The 19,282-nt window shown below is 38.4% G+C and overlaps 1 protein-coding gene across 1 annotated transcript in view; it reads left to right on the forward strand.

The window, feature by feature from the left end:
* Window positions 1–18,648, forward strand: part of rras2 (related RAS viral (r-ras) oncogene homolog 2) — a 47,223-nt gene extending 28,575 nt beyond the window's left edge. Inside the window, exons 2-6 of the mRNA XM_015376004.1 lie at window positions 9,914–10,001; window positions 10,166–10,268; window positions 12,651–12,759; window positions 14,006–14,124; window positions 17,470–18,648. Coding sequence (XP_015231490.1) covers window positions 9,914–10,001; window positions 10,166–10,268; window positions 12,651–12,759; window positions 14,006–14,124; window positions 17,470–17,557 — 507 coding nt within the window. The 3' untranslated portion in view covers window positions 17,558–18,648. The remainder of the gene's footprint in view (window positions 1–9,913; window positions 10,002–10,165; window positions 10,269–12,650; window positions 12,760–14,005; window positions 14,125–17,469) is intronic.
* Window positions 18,649–19,282: the final 634 nt, after the last annotated feature.

The following is a 19,282-nucleotide window of genomic DNA, read 5'->3' on the forward strand; positions in this document are numbered from 1 at the left end:
CTGACAGCGAGACCGGCCATTATTAGAGACCCGGCCGCTATTGGAATACAGGCCAATATTAGAGAATTTACGGTATCTATCACTGTAAAAACATCCACAGCTGTATATTGATTATTTATGTGTTATAACTGTACAGTATTTTATTTGTTTATTTTTTTTAAACTCTGTCACTTATTCTGTTATTTTTATACACTATTTAAGGTCCACAGTTGTGTGACCACTTTTGCTATGATCGTTTGCTGCTGTAACGCCACAATTTCCCCATTGTGCGACAATTAAGGGATTTTCTATTCTATTCTATCTGCACACTTAAATGTGCGTATGCATTATATATCTTTCCTCTTCTTTTTTGTCCATTGCATGTGGATACATGTTCCTGTTACATAAATTTAACAACCTTCTTCCTCATTGATGTGTAAGGTAAACCAAATGCATCAGTAAGCAGTTTAACACAGTTTTTTTTACATTTTCACGCAAAACTTTAATCATCGCAGCGGTAGGGTTTAAAATGTAAGTAAGCAATTTGGATGAATGCAAGCTGTAGGCTAAGGTTCTGTCTGCAGGGCCAGTTTCACTAGACTGTTGGCATTTAAGGCAGCTGTGATTAAAATAAAGTCCATTGATCTGTTGCACATTAGGAGGAAGCAATCTTATTGGAGTTATGGGCTCATTTAATTCGGCATCAGGCCAAAGTATAGCACTATATACAAACTGTATTGTAGCTGTAACCTTAGTTTGAGAATGTTATTACTGATGCATCACTCACTTTTACAGCAATGGTGTGAGGGATTTGAAAATGTTTTTTCTCTCTTTGATGATGATGATTTTGTGTTGAGTCTTAAATCTTTCCCAGCTAGGACTAAATGCTCCCCGGTGGCCCATCAAGGCGGCGAACACATTGTGCTCTCGCTTTCTTTCCATATGTATTAGGTATTGAATATGTGACCTTTTTAGCTTGTATGAGCTCATGGGAAAAGTGGGTGTTTCCACAGGAAGTTAATGCCTTTCCCTCCCCCTCTTTTTTTCTCTTGCTCTCGCTCTCCGTAGAGCCTACAGTCTCCCTCCCTCTCAAACCTTTCATTCCGCCGTAACCCCCCCACCCTTGTTTCTCACTTGAAGTACTCCTTGGTACTTGTTCAAACAATAGACTTTTGCATATTCCTGCATCATTCGTGTGAAACTTTGGAAAGGCATACTGTAAAGATGTTAAAGGGCTGGTTTTTGATGGTTGCTATTTGGTTTAAGGCATCTGCTCCGAAAAGGCCAGAAAAGTTATATTTATTTCCATTCAGAAACAGGAAGTGATACACGGCTGATCCTAGCCAGATTTCTCTTTTCATATACCAGCATCTCATAGTTTAGTTTAATTGAATGTATTTTGCACTGCTAAAACGGCAAATATTTTTTGCTGTTTTAATCTTTCAACATATGACCTAGAATGTCTGCTCTGCTATCAGCGCAGTCTGCCACTCTGTTACAGTCTGGCCTACAGTATGACTTGGCAGGCTCCAGTATGTCTGGCTTGCACTTTGGGTCTTTAATTAAAATTGCCACACTTGGCTCTGGCCCACTGAACTTGTCTTACATATGGCATGTTTCACCTGTCAGTGTGAGGGCAGCCCCACTGTCCACAGCATTGCTTAGTTGCCCCCCCACCTCTCTGTCTTTTGGTGCTGATACCTCAGTATGTAGCACTTTGTAATCGCTCTGTCAGCAGAACCAACAGCCAGGGGGCCCATTTGGTGACACAAACAAAGTAATCTGTGACAGAATATCTACTCTTCAATGTAACATTTTTAGGGATGCAAAAGAATTGAATGGGGTTTCAGAAAGATTGTTTACAGGTAAACGGAGACTGCTAGGTGCTAAAAGAAGTATCCAGAAACCCTCAAAAGTAACTAGAGGAGTAACTTGTTGCTGCTCTTGATGTACGCGTACATGTTAGTACATTTAAAAGCAGTCTGCACAACTTCAACCTTTATGACATCTTTGCTGCACTGTATAAAGACTCTAAGACCAGACTACAGTCTACTATATTATAGGTCGAACCTTTCCTAAATGACGTCAGATATTGTTTGGCAATTAGTGAAGTTATGGCATGACAGGTGGACTATAATATGCCAACTGTAAGAATATGTCTTTTGAAGATTTTTATCTGGATGGGATATTGATTAGGCAATGCATAGACTATTGGTCTGATGATCCATATTATAATTTATTAAAATCTATCTGAAGGAAATATTCCTACCTACAGAATAAAGTCTAGCATGAATTATAAAGGTAAACAGATTCTGTTTATCATTTCTGATTAAAAACTTGTTTAGCAGCGATCAATAATAACTGCTTGAGGAGGGAAAAAAACCCACCATGAGCTGAGAAACGGTATTATCACGAGATAACAGGATGACATTTATAGAGTTCTATTGTCTTATTAATTTGTTAGTTTCAGGCAGTACATTTTAATAGAACACAAGAAGATGACCTCTTATACAGCTGATCATCTCATCATAAAGAAAACAAGAAACAACTGCAATGATCATAACCATGTAGCAAAACCAAATATATTTAACATGCCCGAAAGGGATCAATTATCTCTGTCAATCACAGAAATTGTGCCTGACCACACTGACCACAATTAGAGCAATAAACCTTTACAGATGAATTTGTACTAATTGACTTAAGCTACTTGGATGATGGTGACATTGCCATAATCAACCAATGACCCTAACATTGTTTTAATGTTATGGTTATTTGTTATCATTGTTGATATGGTTATAATTCCGTACCAACAATGGTTGGTCATAGCATATTAGCAATAATTGGAAAGAAGGCAATAATTCTCAATGGTAAAGATATGCCAACAATGGTAATCATTTATAATGGGTAAAATGAAGAAAATTTATTTTACTCGAAAATATACAATATTTGATCTCAAGAGAATATGTTTTAGAAAAATGTAATAATACTCATCAGAAGTTAACAGTATTTTCCAGAGTTTAGATAAGGGCTTCTGGTTTTCATACATAAAATTAAATTTAGAGGAAGGAAAATGTGCCTTACTTTAGTCAAACAGGTTTTCTTTTTTTCTTTTTTTTCCCCCTCACAAACAATATGGATTATGTATCCAGCATTCTCCAGCTTACGTTTTTCGGTTTGTTAAAAGGACAGTCTTGCTTTTTTATGCTCCTGCAGTGATTCAGCTCATAGACACTGGAAATTAAACATGGTAACGGAAATAAGAAAAGTTACTACTGACAGTAAGCATTTCCACTGCTATTTCAATCAGTCACTCAAGGACAAATTATGATTTAAATAAGTTGGTTTATAATGAGTTGTTTTGGAAACCTTTCAGAATTTCTACATTCTCACAGAAGATTACTGAAAAGACAAATATAAAAAAAAAGATATTTGGGTAAGACGGATAGAGCATATATTTTGAACTCTTAAAAACAATATTTTGATGACTCAAGATGACTTAAGTAAAAGGCAAAGCATTTTGGCCAGATCTTGGAGATTAATTTTTTATTTTTATTTTTTTAGAGCCTGGAGGAGAGCAGCTAAGAAGTCATTCCGAGTTGCTCTGTTAATAAATGAAAAAAAAAATTCTAATACTGATATTGATCATGTATATTAAGGAGCAGAAATATGGCAGTAAGGCATTATGAAGGTATTTAGACCATTTTGATCAGCAGATGCTGAGATTTTGACGTCTTTGTAGTTGAGGGGGTTATTGTGTTAAAGTCAAAGCGGTGTTTTTAACTAAGTGGATAACTGACTGACAGAGGTGGAAAACCATCTATATTTAGTGCTGCCGAAGCTGTTTGTGCAGGGAGGAAGTGGGTGTGCAGGAGTGCAAACCTGATGTTTATTCCACGGCCCACACATCATTCATTCTTACCTTTTTTTTGTAGCATGGCAAGCAGAAGTTATAAAAATGTATTCAAATGCAAAAACAGTTTTTTGTGCAACCCGTTTTACAGTTATGGCATTTGATTGGTTATGCAAAGTACCTGGTTTGTTTTAGCACCCATATACCCAGGCACAGATTTGATGCTGTTTTTGCATGTTAAGCAGTTAAAAACATTTATGAAATGTTTGGGAAGAAAATGGGCATGTGTAAAATGTAGGTAGCATGTTTGGATTTCTGCGTGATGTGTGACATCTAGGCTTACCGAGGGCCTGGTGGGCCAGCCTTTGGCTGTAGAGGTGGAGTTTCCTTCCTGCAGTGCAGACTAAGTCCCAAACGTAGCCTGACACACCTTCCCAACAATATCTAATATATAACATGGTTTGATACTACTGATTTTTTTTTTCTACTCTTGTTTTTCCTTTTTTAACTTGCAAAGACTCCTAACAATACTGCCTGTAATTGACCTTGACCTCCATTGCTCCTAGTTTGAGGAGACATTTCAGAGATAGTACTTCACACCTTAGAAATGCACACACTCTCATTTGTCCTTGCTCTGGCTTAGGTCTTGCCTAATTAATGAATACCGTGTTTGTTTGATCTTTTATCATTCCAAGTAGATATTTTTTACCCAATCTAAGTTTAAATATCAGTTAAATTTGTTTGAGTGTCGGTGACTTGGAAGATTGTGCTTTTCACCATTAACAAGAAAAAAAACAAGAAGAAAATAGGTTAGATGGGTTTAACCTTTACTTGCCTGTAGAGTTTTTTTTTTTTTTTTTTATGTGTCCAGAAATCTGTCTGCTTCACTGGGAGCCATAATGTCAAGTAAAAGCAAGTAAGTGAGACAGAAATTTTTTTTGTTTTTTTGTCATTTCTGGATGCTCTGCCAGAAGTATAAACACAAGCTGGGACAATACTGAGTAAGCATGGATCCGTATCAGGTTCTCATCGGTTACACTGTCTATAATTAACTTGGTTTTCACAGAATCATAGTACTGACATACAAAAAAAAAAGGAAAAAGTCAATATCTCTAACTGCTTTCATTTGCAGCAGAAAAGCAACAGCTATTTCAACAATTGATACAAAAACGAATTATTACAGCTTTAATAGTTTCTTATAACACTCATCGTTTTTTTTGTTGTAATGTCACACCGCAAAATTCACAGCTACCGGGTAGTTATAAATATATATATGCAAATGGTGTGATTCAAACTGGCATTTCTCACGTAGTTATTGCTGGTCTTCTTTAGTCATGTTTGTCTTTCCAAGCCCATAGCTGCCCAGCTGAAAGCCAGCCAGGCTGGATTCCTACCCCTGTTACTGCTGGCTGAAATGCTGCCGGCAATGCAGAACAGTGTCATCTATCAGAAGACAAGAGACAATCGCTTTGATCAGCGCAGGACGCTGCAGCTAAATTACCCATACACATGGAGGGATGAGAGGACTGAGTAGGCCAGTGGAGTGGGTAGCACCCCAAGGGAGACAAATTGAAGGAAGAGACCACCGCTAGTGGGCAAATTCAGATTATACAGCAGACAGAGTTGTAGGGAGGAGGATTGAAAAAAATCTTTTGTTTCTGTTCTGTCTGCTCTAAAGGAAAACTCTCAAAGCAGCAGAGAAGATTCAGATATGCAAAGAAGCAGCACTACTGAACAGCAATGGCTGGATGTGACTCGGGCGAGAGTATTTGAAGGCTGCAGACATCAAGGGAGTGTGACAGAGATTATTTGCACCTCACACCATAACAGAACATCTTTATAGAATGTAACTACGTTTACTATAGGGCTGGGTATTTTCGCCAAAGTCCTGAATCGATTCGATTTTGATTCATACAGTTCTAAATCGATTAATTTCGATTCGACCTGTTTTTACAATAATGAAAGTGGTTCAACTGTGTTTCAAAATACTCATGTATTTTGTTTTTTTATGTCACATTAAACACAAAGTGCAAACTTGTAAATCGGAAAGTTTAAACATGAGATGTGAACAAAACTGTCTAACAAGGGCAAACTTGTTTGTGAAAAGTGAAAAAGTGAAACCTCACTCGAGCAAGCTGATGTAACACAGCAGACATTCATGAGCTGCATTATCTTCAATGCACAAACCATATTTGCAGCGTTGTCTGTAACAACTACAGGGTGTTTGCTGGTCAGCCCCCATTTGTTAATGTCTTCAGCCAACCAATTGGGTATATTTGCAGATGTCTGCCTTGAAGTCATCTTGAGTGCATCTTTCCTGCTTATTTGAATGTGAACGTCCTGGCATCACTATAAAATGAATCGATCTCATTCCCTAGAAATCGATTTTGCAAAAATGTAAAGGAATCGATTCAAATTTGATTAAATCGATTTTTTTTTTTAACCCAGCGCTAGTTTACTATAAAGTGAAAAGGTGTTATGAGATGTGCACCATAACATGCCCTGTTATGGTGCACATTGGGTCCCCTACATGATTTCATTAAAAAAGTCAAGAGCTTTGGCTCTCTTTCTGAAGCAGCATAATACAAAGATGGAGACTAGAATACTCTAAAGCAGTGTTTCCCAACTCTCCTCCTCAGGACCCAGTGTCCTACAAGTATTAGATGTTTCCCTGCTTCTGCACACATGACTTAAATAATTGGGTGATTAACAGGCTACTCCAGTCTTTAATGTCTGCTGAGGGTGTACTACAATTATGTAATGCATTGTGCTGGAGCAAAAACGCATCTGAAACATACAGGACAGTGGGTCCTGAGAAGAGAATTTGGGAAACACTGCCAGGGGTTTTCTGCCCTGGTCCTTAGTTCCCACCGTCCTACATGTTTTAGGTTTTTCTTTCACTGTGTCAGTTGAAATAAATGTGTTATTAAAAGCCCTCTGTAGCCCTTAATTGCTGCTAAAGAGGTAATGCTGTCATTTAATTTAAGCGTGCAAGAGTACAGATGCAATCTAAACATAAAGAACAATGGGTCTAAGCTATTTAGGAAATAAGTAAACTGTCGTTCACAAATGTAATAATAATTAAACTTTATTGATCTCGCATTGAAGAAATTTACCTCTGCATTTAACCCATCCCCTTGGGGAGCAGTGGGCTGCCATTGTGCGGCGCCCGGGGAGCAGTGTGGGGTTAGGGGTCCTGCTCAGAGACCCAGAGTGTCAGTCTGTGGGAGTGGGGCTCGAACTCACAACCTCAGGATTCCAAGCTCTAACCATAGGCCGCCACTCCCCCCAAATCTTGAAAATTGATCTTCATAAATGAAATGTATTTGGTTTGAATAATTCTAAAACGGCAGTATAGATTAGAAATATGGATGATATGTGGAGCACAGTGTTGGTACTATTATGGTTTGTCTGTCTTTTGCAGCAAGAACTTAATTTGGAAAAGCCGGTACTAAATTGCCTCAGAAATGAGCAGCATATCTGTCTGCGCACTGAACCTTAGTGGAAAGAAAGTCACTCTGTGAGACTACAACCACAGGGCTCCATCATGGGGATTTAAAAATGGGCAGAAACATGCGAGCAACTTTGGTCAGGTTAATGTACACCAAGGAAAAGCAGCATTAGTTTAAGTTATAGCTAAAGGAAAACAAAAGAAAAATGGAATCAAGCAATTAAAATATAACTCTTATGTTCAGGTATGTAATATTACAACAGCACAACTTATTATGATGCTTTTGCCTCTTTGATTTACCGGTAGTTTACTTTCATCCATATGCATCACCATGGTGAAATAATTTGTCTTTGACTGTAATATCGGCGAACTCGAGTCTGTATCAGGAAGAGCATGCAAAAGGACACATGGCACTGTAGTAAATAAAAAATTTACCTTATAGATCTCTTTATAGGTTTTTTTTCTGTTATTGTTGCTCTGTGCAACAAGCAGGTTGTCATGATATATTCTAACAAATGATAAACTGAGTAAAAACTTTACAAAGACGTCAATGCAGAGGTGGTTTATGTGGTTTATAGATGATCTCAAAAAGTAACCCATAAAGCTCTGACCTAAAGAAATTCAAGAGGATATGAGTCAATCATATCCAAGGCCTTGGGATTCAAGTTAACCATAATGAGAGCCATTATCAACAATAGGAGAAAACATGGAGAGGTGGAGAAGCTTCCAAGGTGAAACTGACCTAGCAATGGACAATGACCTGAAGCACAACAGCGAAGAAAGTAAATGAAGGTGTTGGACAGGCCTAGTCAAAGTCTAGACTTGTATGTGACTCATTGGGATGTCCGTAAGGGCTGAAACCTCTCTAGTGTGGCTGACATAATAAAACAGTCCGGCACAGGCAATTGGTACAATGGAGACATTACATGTTCACATAGGGCCAAGTTTGGTGCAAATCATTTAAAAACTGCTCTATGTATTGACTCTCAAGTTTGTTTTTAATTAACATTTAGTGTTTAATAAATAAAGAAACCTATAAGGTTCAAGTATGTTATCACATTAATAATTCCTATGGTTTTATGAAGTTTTTTTGCAGCTTAAGTTGCTTTTTTTTTTCTTTCCTTTTTTTATCTGCCTTAACCATTTCATGAGTCTAGAAGATGTGTTCTTCTGCAAAGACAGGGCAGGCTCTTTCTTGTCTTTTCTACTTCTAAACGATGCCAAATAAGCACCCTATTCTCTGTTGTGGAGCATCCCACACTTTCTTTACACAAACAGCTGCAGAGTGACAGTGAAAGTTTAATTTGGCTCATCTTTGGACCTTGTGTGAAATGTGTTTGGTTTTTAGGGTCATGCTGATATCTCCCTACTTCTTTGGGTGTTGGTCCAACAAGCCCCATGCACTCCCTTCAGCTGTCACCACTTAACAAGTCCCTGAGTGGCGCGAGAACAACAAAACATGGGAAATATGTAGAAAATGCATGTCTCCTCCCTCTTCTCTTTCTCCTCGTCCTTGTTGCAGAGCCCCACCCTTCCAGCTGAGGTTACTACAACTACAGATGCTGGCCCCAAGTAAAAGAATTTGACAGGCTTTGCAAATCTTGCAACTCTGCAGACCATATAGTAAATGTGTTATTAGCTTAGAAAACAGCCAGTGGTAAGAAAAAGCCAAGCATGTGGTTGTTGTGTGGCAGAATATTTACCTACAAATTTTTTTGTGCAGACAATGTATTTGCCTGGTGTCTGCAGAGATGCAGGAAAGGTAGAGGTCAGTAAGGCTGTCTGTGCTGTTTTAACCTGAAACACAGGCGCATAGTGGTTATTTATTTCCACTTCTGCACATTTTGAAGCCATCCATCCAGACATCAGTGGAAGTAGTAATTCTACGCTGCATTAGTTGAAATGACAAAATAAAGTCTGACTGAAGCAGAATCAGTAAAACTTAGAGAAAATCTGCTCCCCGCTAGAATAATTAATTTATGTCGGTGTAAAAACTTACGTACTTAGAAATCAAATGTTAGGGTTCTTAATCTATAAATAAAACCAATAGAGCATGTCACTGGACTTAAAATCACATGTGCATCCTGACAAAATATGATCAGGAAGTCTTTGTGTGGGGGGGGGGACAGGGCGGTGGCAAACTGCACAAGAAAGAGTGCAGGTACTGTTCAAAAGACAGGCCTGTTTTCCAGTAGTGTCAGAGTTCTGTATTAAATATTTATTTTTATTAAGCCTATTAGGATTTTTTGGAAGGAAATCTTTTAATTAGCTCCAAACAATAATTGGCTAAATTAACAGAGATGAAAGTTTTCTTTACATACATCGGATGGCTGGTAAATAATTACATTTGCATATCCTCCCTCTGATACATTTTTTTTGTTCACCAGCGTATAATCTGCATATTCACCTCATGGCACTTCAAAAAACATGCACCTACTGTTTCACTCATTTTAAACACACACATCTGGTTAGTAGAGCAACTTTGCACAACCTATCAAGTATATTTATTCTTGAAAACCTTTTGAAGATCAGGTGTGAGAAAAAATAACTTTTTTCTTATTTGTTATAACTTAATCTAAGCTGGGTTTGAATGTTCATGTCTTCTTTTTTGTCCCCTTTTCTCCATCACGCAGTCGTACTTTGTCACCGACTATGACCCCACAATCGAAGACTCTTACACAAAGCAGTGCGTCATTGATGAAAGGCCAGCCAGACTGGACAGTAAGTGGGGAAAAAAAAAACAAAAAAAACCCCAGCTAGAATGATCATAAGGACACATGTTCAATTGTTTGTGTATTTCTGTTTCATCATACTTCTGATAATTTATTGCTGGTTCATAAAGGTCTATTTTTCTGTCTGTGTGTGCACGTGTTGCCGCTGTGCAGTCCTCGACACGGCCGGACAGGAAGAGTTTGGAGCCATGAGAGAACAATACATGAGGACAGGGGAGGGCTTCCTGCTCGTCTTCTCAGTCACTGACAGAGGAAGGTAGGTGACAGTTTTCATTATGAGCAAACGCGCATACGCACACTCTTGTTGCCGTCTTTTTTTCTCTCTCACTCTCTTTGTAAAGCTATGTGTTCTGTTCACAACTGCTCACTCTCTCCTCCTTCAAAAGAATCATAAATATTGCATCAACCCTAACTTTTGCTGCTCGTGCTTCCGGACCTCGGCGTTGGTCTTCTTCTCATTCGCTTTTGTTCTCAGTACTTCCTGCCGTTGCCCTACTCTTGTTTAATTCACCTACAGGCTTACTTTAGATTTCTATTTAAAGCCTACCTGCTGCTTAAGCGACAACATCCACAAGTTTGGAGGCAAACTTGGGTGAAGAGAATCCCTATCTAACATTCACCCCTTCTAGAGATGAAATAAAGGCTTTTAAGTGAATTATCTAACTTTTTTACGTTTATTTTATATGATAAGATAAAATAGTCCTATCAAGATCTTTTTGTTTTACTCTCATAAAATCTTTTTTAGCTCTAATTTTTTGATGTTCTAAGGAGTTCATGGCTCCATGTGTGCTGACATAAAACTCAACACTGTTCCTAATAGTGCTGTTTGTAAGGTTTTCCCGCATATTCCTCTTTTTATACATAACATTTTTTGTTCCCAAAAGTTAAACAGGTTTCTATACAGGCTGTCAAATTATTTTGTTTTAAAATCAAGAAAAGTTTTTCTGCACCCCTATTAGCATGTTTTCATGTGCACCAGATTCTCTTGATCTATATATTTCCTAGATTATATTTTTCCCAGAGGATCATAGGTGCCTTTAATAGGACAGAAAGTTACTTTCTCTGTTATTAAAACAAAAAGAGTATTGATTGGCTGTCATGAAGGCTTAGTGACCCAATATGTTTGGGTTTTCTGAAGTTCTCTAACAGCGAGCTTTAGAGAATTTTCTTTTTACCTTTAACATTACGCTGACTTTTATATGGTGGCAAAACACATATGGGTTTTTCCTCCAGCATGATGGCCAGTGTGTAAATGGATCTTTGTGTTGTCATTTTTATAGCCTGGAGAAACAGGAAGTCACGGATTCTTTAATAGGTCATCCATACACGCGCTGCCCTATTTACATTTACTCATTTGGGTTTTAAGAGTTCCAATTAAGGTGCAACATGAAAAAAAATTGTCTTAATGTGGATTTTTTATCCTGTACATGATTGGAGTAAAAATTTGTTTTTTCTAAATGTTTCTGTTGAATGCAGCTGAAAAAAGTGAATTAATATATTTCTAAGCTTTCTGGTACCAGGGGTGGCAATAAAAGCGGCTGTCACTGTGTGTACTGACAACATGTATGTAGACACTGACAACACTTTCAGGCACAAAGAGTCCCCTTTTAAAAAAAAAAACCTCATACAATGGAAGCTAAACACGTTTAAGGCGTCCTCGTTTGAAGCTGTTTTGAAATCAGGCTGCTGGAGACGCAAACGAGTCATTTTGAAACCATCATCCCCCCCCTTGCCCTGCGTGGCAACAGCAGGTGGGTTTAAAGTAAAAGCATAACTTATTCCACCTGCTGCTTTGCAGCACTTATGACAGCTGTACCGCCGCCGTATGCGTTTACGCTGCGTTTGCGTAAGCTTGGGCGGCATTAATGAGGCGAAAAGAGGAAACAGGCTGCAGTCAGCTGCATGTAATATATGGTCAAGCTGTTTTCAGGTGAATCCTCCACACACAACATGCTCCGTTTGAGGATTTTAATCCAGAAATTGTGTTTTGACCAGATTAGAATAAGGTGGAAAAAGAGTATTTCATCAAAGCTTAAATGATCTTTGGAATTTTTCTATCAGTCTCAGGCTGCCCATCCTACGTGTTGTGTTCCTGCACACTGTCCCTGCACAGCAGCACAATTAACTGCATTCCCTTGTTCCCACCCTAAACCCCCACCCAATGTTTATGTTGTAAACAGTCTTTCCTTCCTCCATTTATATTAGTCAAGCCTGACCAAATTTACTATGTGTTCAACACGACTGGAATGCCGTCTCTGCTATGCGGTGTTCTGCCCCTTTGCTCGTCTTTTTTTCCCCTCCCTGAGTGACATTTTTATTTGCTGTAAAGTTGAAAGCCTGCCATCACATGCCATCTGTATTATAGTGGGGCAACAGTTGGGTCAGGCAGAGAGAAGCAGAGCTTTGGATAAAAAATATTTGCTGTAAAAGTGAGGCAGACTTTTCTGTTGACATGTTTAACCCTGCAGAGATAACCCCAGACATCTTTTGGTGGTTCTGCAGAGTGTTTGCATATGCCTGTAGGTCGGAGGGCTTCTTTTTCTGTTTCTTCATTTTTTTTTATTTTTTTTTTTGCATTGTTAGGAGATGATTGTATGCCTTTACTTGTATGTAACAGACCTTGCCCTGTGATTTACAGTTTTGAAGAAATCTACAAATTCCAAAGACAAATTCTTCGAGTCAAAGACAGAGATGAATTCCCCATGATCCTTGTAGGAAACAAGGCAGATCTGGAGCTACAGAGACAAGTAAGTCTGAAAGATCGGAGCAATCTGAAGCCGCCCTCATCAAAAACGACATCAGCTATGCTTGAGGGATTTAGATTTGCAGGCTTTAAAGCACAAGATTTGCAGCTGCAAGCTTGGTTAAGCGGTGTGCCAGGATGTTGAGGGATTCTATTGACAAAGTGGTGTCAGGAGGGGAGGACTGATGAAGAAGGGAGTGTGAAGAAACAGATCTTCAAACTGTTGGTATTTAGCCACACAACATTTAGTATGGTAAATCTTTACCACCCCCTTTTGGGTAAAAAGGGTATGACTGCCTCACAGTGTCATCTTCCTACATACCGGAAATACACCAGTCTGTAACCACAAGGGCAAATAGGGCCAATTTTCCCACTCCCATCCTTTTAGGTTAATAATTGCAGCAATTAATAACCTGTGCTTTAATTTACTGTTTTACATTTTTTTTATGTTTTTGCATGTGATAAGGATTATTTGCCTACTTTTGTACAGGAATATGACTGATTTTGTCATTATTTCTATATATATATATACAGCACTATTTACTTTATTACATGTTTAAGGTCTTAGTTGATGAAATTAAATGAATAAAAATCAGGGCATACTAGAATTTGACTAAGAGAAGCCTGGTTGGTGCATCAGTGGTAAACCTCAGCTCTTGTTTGTAGATTTTTAAAAGAAAAGCCTGCTTGATGACTTACAATGATTGCAGGGATCAGATTCCTGACCTTTGAAACTTTACTGCATTTGTTACTTCCATCTGCCCCTTTCCTGCTTATTGTGCATAAAGGCCACTAGTCGCAAGATTCACAAATACATAAACTCTACAAACTAATTAAAATACGTTTGCTTTGGTGTGGATTTATACTTCAGTCCCTCAGAATTGCTAATAACAGGAAAGGAGCTCATCTCCTCAACAGGAGGAGAAAAAAGTTTCAATTCATGCTCTTAGTATGTTAGAAAAATGTATCTAAATATTTATTGAGTACAACCAAGTTCAGGAATTAAAAGGTAGATTTATTTATGTTTCCCAAAAATCATAAACTATTAAGGTTAAACACACTATGTAGGTGCATAAATGAAGTGAACCTTGTCACAAAGATCTTATTAAAGGAAAACCTAAGTCATCCTGCTTTTTATTAACACCTGTATGTGTTTTCTTGAAGTTCTGAACTATTCTGCACTATTTGCTTTAAGGTTTTATGAACACTGCTCTGTGATTCAGCCTTCTTCTGTTCTTCCTTTACCCCAGGTAACCCAGGAAGAAGGCCAGCAGCTGGCCAGACAATTAAAGGTCACATATATGGAAGCTTCGGCTAAAATCCGAATGAACGTAGACCAAGCTTTCCACGAGCTGGTTAGGGTAATCAGGTAAGTTATCTTAAACTGGAACCTACTTCATCTAGTGTTAGTGATGTCTCAAAACTTTTTTGCATCCCTTGTAAAGACATTAAAAAAGGCCAAAATCCATCTTGTAATAAAATATTTTTGAAAATTAACCTTTAATTAAAGTCTACATGGTATAACCTGACACATGATATAAACTTTATTTGATTTAAGGCTGATTTATACTAAGAAACCAGGTCATCTGCACGTGTATTAGAGTGAATGCAAATGGTCAGATGTACATCCGCTCTACACTATGGTTATTTCCTGTTTGGTACCTTAGCGGCTTGTTTTGTTTGTATGACTACCATTGTGGAAAACGACTCGTGAAGATGGTCCAGCTAGAAGAGCGAGGTGCATGAGAACACTGGGACCTGGATCCCCGCTATTTTTCGCCCTCATGTCCCTCCGTTGTCGCACAAACTTGCCCCCACTTTTTCGCCACCTCGACTGTATCTAGACCCACAGCTAGTTTGTGATTGACCCTCTTGCGTTGTGGCATGGAATAACATAGCACAGACCACACTGAAACATTGGCCATAAATCAAAAATATGTGCGAGAAGCTCACTGCAACACACTGATTGGGGAGTATAACCAGCCCTTTCTGCTCTTCAATATTCGAAAGACATGTACTTAGTTAGGGGAGTTTTTTTTTTATCTTCATAAGACAAGAAAATTTCTCAAAGAAAATTGCTCACTGCTTCCTTTACAGTAAAAAAAAAACAAAAACAAAAAAAAACCCCTAAAAGTTCAAACATCTTTAAGACAGGGACTAAGAATGCACAGAGAGAAGAATGGGAGCTCCGTTCCCCTCATTCTCACTGTGAGAAAACTGCTGCAAGAGATTATTTGGAAATGTATGCAACAATCACTAGCCTCTATGAACATATCATGTGTTTGTTGGGGAGGCATACTGGGGCCCTATTTTATGAAACCAATATAAAGGATTAACTTGTGATTTTCCTGGATCTTGAGGCAAAATTAAGCCCAACTTGGTTTAACGAAAGCAGTAGCACATCAGTTACCACGGCAATTTATTATTTATTCTGTGCAGCTTATTCTGTGCAGCTCGCCTGCTCCCGGCCAGGCTAACAGCTCAGACCTGGGTGCCGTTATCTGCTTGATCAGTAGTAACAGTGATCAGAAACCTTCTTTTTCTTCCTCTTGGGATGTCTAACCAACCAGATGTGATGTACTATGTTCTTGTAAGTCACCCTGTGATGTCGCAAACTCATGTGCACGTTGTTCTTTTTATCAGCCTACATAAAAAAAAAAAATATATATATATATATATATATACATATTGTTTTTTATGTAGTCAATAATAAAACTATTTAAACATTAACATAAAGTTCACCCTGGCACGCAGTCTTAAATCATTTGTTTTTGTTAAAATATTTATTTTTCTTTACGTTTCATTGGCAGGGCACTTTGGAAACCTCTTAATAGCACAGATTTAGATGTCATCACTAATTAACAATTTTATTAACTCTTTTATTTCCTTTAGTTTCTATTCAAGAGGAGGGCTACTACAGAGTCATAGAAAGTGGAATAGTGTGGTAGAGTAGAGAAATAATAGAGTAAGGCCTTTACTTTTACAGTAAATCTTTATGTGACGAGCATAGACATGCATTGTAAATTCAATCAAATCACACTTCTGTGAAATCAAACTGTCCACTTAGGAAGCAAAGCTGATTAACAATAAATTTCCCATGCTCCTGTGCAAATGGAACAACAGGTGGAAATAATTTGCAATTGGCAAGACACACTCAATGGGAGTGATTCTGCAGGTGGGAACCAAAGACAAATTCTCAGTATCTATGCTTTATGGCTGATGTTTTGGTCACTTTTGAATGTTGGTGGTGCTTTTACACTCATAGTATGAGACAGACTATACAACCCATACAAGCTCAGCCAGTGCAGCTCATCCAGGATGGCTATCAATGCGAGCTGTGGCAAGAACGTTTGCTGTGTGTGTCAGCATAGAGTCCAAAGGCTGGAGGCTCTACCATTACCCAGGCCAGTACACCAGGAGATGCAGAGGAGGCCGTAGGAGGGCAACAACCCACCAGCAGGACCGCTACTTCTGCCTTTGTGCAAGGAGGAACAGGAGGAGTAATACCGGGGCCCTGCAGAATGACCTCCAGCAGGTCACAAATGTGCATCTGTCTGTACATTTGGATTAGAAACCGACTCCGTTAGGATAGTATGAGGGCCCAAATTCCACAGATGGGGGCTGTGCTTGCAGCCCAATACCTTTCAGAACCCTTGGCATTTGCCAGAGAACATCAGGATTGCCGAATTCGCCACTGGCGCTCTGAGCTCTTCACAGATACAAGCAGGTTCACACTGAGCACATGTGACGGACGTTACAGAGTCTGGAGACACGGTGGAGAATGGTCTGCTGCCTGCAACATCTTTCAGAATGTTTGGTAGTGGGTCAGTAATGGTGTGGGGTAGCATTTCTTTGGAGGGCTGCACAGTCCCTGCGCTCCCCAGAGGTAGCATGACTGGCATTAAGTACTGAGATGAGATCCTCAGACAGCTTGCGAGACAATATGCTGGTGCTTTTGCCCCTGGGCTGGAGTGTGTCAGCAGTTCCTGCTAGATGAAGGCACTGAAGCTATGGACTGACCAGCCTGTTCCCTGTGACATCTGATTGAGCACATCTGACTTAGACAAGATTTATTGTCATTTTGTATACACAGAGGTCATACAGGTTTGTGGAGGGCACGCACAAAACTGAGCCTCACTTTGACCTATTTTAAGGACATGACATCAAAGTTGGATTATTATGTTGTGTTTTTCTATTTTAATTTTGTGTGTGACTCCAAATCCAGGCCGCCATTGGTTAATACATTTGATTTCCATTGATGGTTTTTGCGTAACTTGGTGTCAGCATATTTTACTCTACCGAAGTATTCAATGAGAATATTTCATTCATTGAGATCTAGGAGGTGGTATTTGAGTGTTCCCCTAATTTTTTGAGCACTCTAAAAGTTCAATATTTGGTCTTGAAAGACTATAACAGACATGGTAAGACTATCTTTGCAGTGTCAACATTTTTATTTTTATATTTTGTATTATAATCAGCAACTGCAGTAATGTAGCAACTGTAAGACAGCCTAGAAATTACTTAAACCGATTGTTAAAACGGTTGGCTCAAGATTAATGACGTTAAATAGCTCTATTTAGTTAAACACTTAAGTTTAATAATCAATTTTTTTTTCACATTGATTTTAAATTTTAACAATAGGAAATGTGTCATTTTTGTATTAAAATCTTTCAAAGTTTTGGTCCAAATTTCCCCTTGTTTTCTGTTTTAACAGGAAATTCCAAGAACAAGAATGTCCCCCGTCACCGGAGCCCACGAGAAAAGAGAAAGACAAAAGCGGCTGCCATTGTGTGATCGTCTGAGTCTGCCTTATCACTGTTAACTCATGCAGCTAATCTATCCCCCCCATCCCCAGCCCCACTCTGCCTGACATTTCATCCCACGTTGGATGACTGACCGCTGCCTTCTCCATGTGCATGACTTCAGACAGCCTTTTCTGAGTTAACTTGGACCAGGAACTGCTGTTTCCAGGACATCGCTATGGGACAACTGACGATGCCAAATTTTTAAAACCACTCTACCTTCAGCTGCGCTCTAATCCACGCCAGAGAGTACCAACACTAAACATTGCCTTCTTAAATCAGCCTGTCAAATTAAATGTTTTGTACTCTGAAGGACTCCTCTTGCCTTGTAGTGACATTTGTATTTGCTACCGAGATTGAATGAAATCTATATCCAGAATGTTAATGACTTTTCTTTAGTTTTCAGGGTCTGAATAGAGCAGAGATTATCTTATGAAGCTTTGCGTTTGTTGTGCCATATCCACCTTTACTCCCATGTGCTAATCTGCTACTGTACATATGTGACATTTGTTGTGATTTTAAAAGTGTATTTCTAATGACCTATTAAATCACCACAGTGCAGTGTGTGAGGTTGAGTTTGGTTTTACTTATAAAAACTGAATATGTATGTATATAAATGTAATTCCTAGATATCCTTTAATGATATATTGGCATATTTCTGGTATTCTGCATTTGATAACTTTCCCCTTTTTTGCTTCAGCTAAATTGCCAAATATTGATGTCTGCTGTATTGATTTCCCCCCCAAGGCTAATAGATTAAATGATTGTAATCATGTTCCATATTCTCAAAATACATGAAGTAGCAGGTTTTGCCTCAATTTTCTTTCTCACTCAGTAAATTCAGAAATTTTAAAAATGATCATGAGCATCATGTTTTAACATAAAGTTGACTCATGATGTTTTCATGCTTACATAAAAAAATACAACCAGTTTGTCTTAGTCTCTGACATTAACTCAGTCTAAAGGTTTCTGATAGTGGCTCAGTAAAAATTAGGTTATTCTGATAAATGCCATAATTCAGATTTTTTTTTTCAGTCTTTCAATTTAGGATTCCTTAGAATTTTTTCATTTTTTAACTCAATGACTTATATCAAACTTTATATCAATCAGCAAGCGTTTCGCACTGGTGTGCTCAAGATTTAGCCCATTCCTCTCACCGGAACTAGAGTAACTGAGTCAGGCTTGTTGGCTGCCTTGAATGCACAAAATATTTCAGCTATGCTTACAAATTTTATGCAGAACTAAGAACTTTGTGTTAGCCACTGGAAACATTTGGTTTTATCATCAATCTAAATGTTACAATCATTGACGGAAAAAGTAAAGATGTTAATTTTCATCAGACTGCACATATTTTTTTTTTTAAATTAAGCTTTTTTTCATTCTGTTTTTCTGTGTTGGCTTTTTATGTTTTGTTTTTTTTCAAATGGTGGCTTCTTCCTTGAGAGTGGCCTTTCAGCCTATTCAGCAAGCATTTTTTTAAGGGATCATATGTACGTTTTGCACCTAAAGAAAATCATGCCTGGCTCACAGAACCGGTTTCCTTCCTTAACCGAATGATTACTGAACATTCCCATGGTGTTTATGCTTGTATATAATTGTTTGAACCAATGAACTTGGCACCTTCAGGCATCTTAAAATTATTTCTAACAACCATTTTTTGAAGTTCAGCAATTATTCTTTATTATATCTTGGCTGATTCCTTTAAATGTTCATATGGTGCGACAC

This window comes from Cyprinodon variegatus, unplaced genomic scaffold (genome assembly GCF_000732505.1).
Source record: "Cyprinodon variegatus isolate N-32 unplaced genomic scaffold, C_variegatus-1.0 Scaffold128, whole genome shotgun sequence".
NCBI lineage: Eukaryota > Metazoa > Chordata > Actinopteri > Cyprinodontiformes > Cyprinodontidae > Cyprinodon > Cyprinodon variegatus.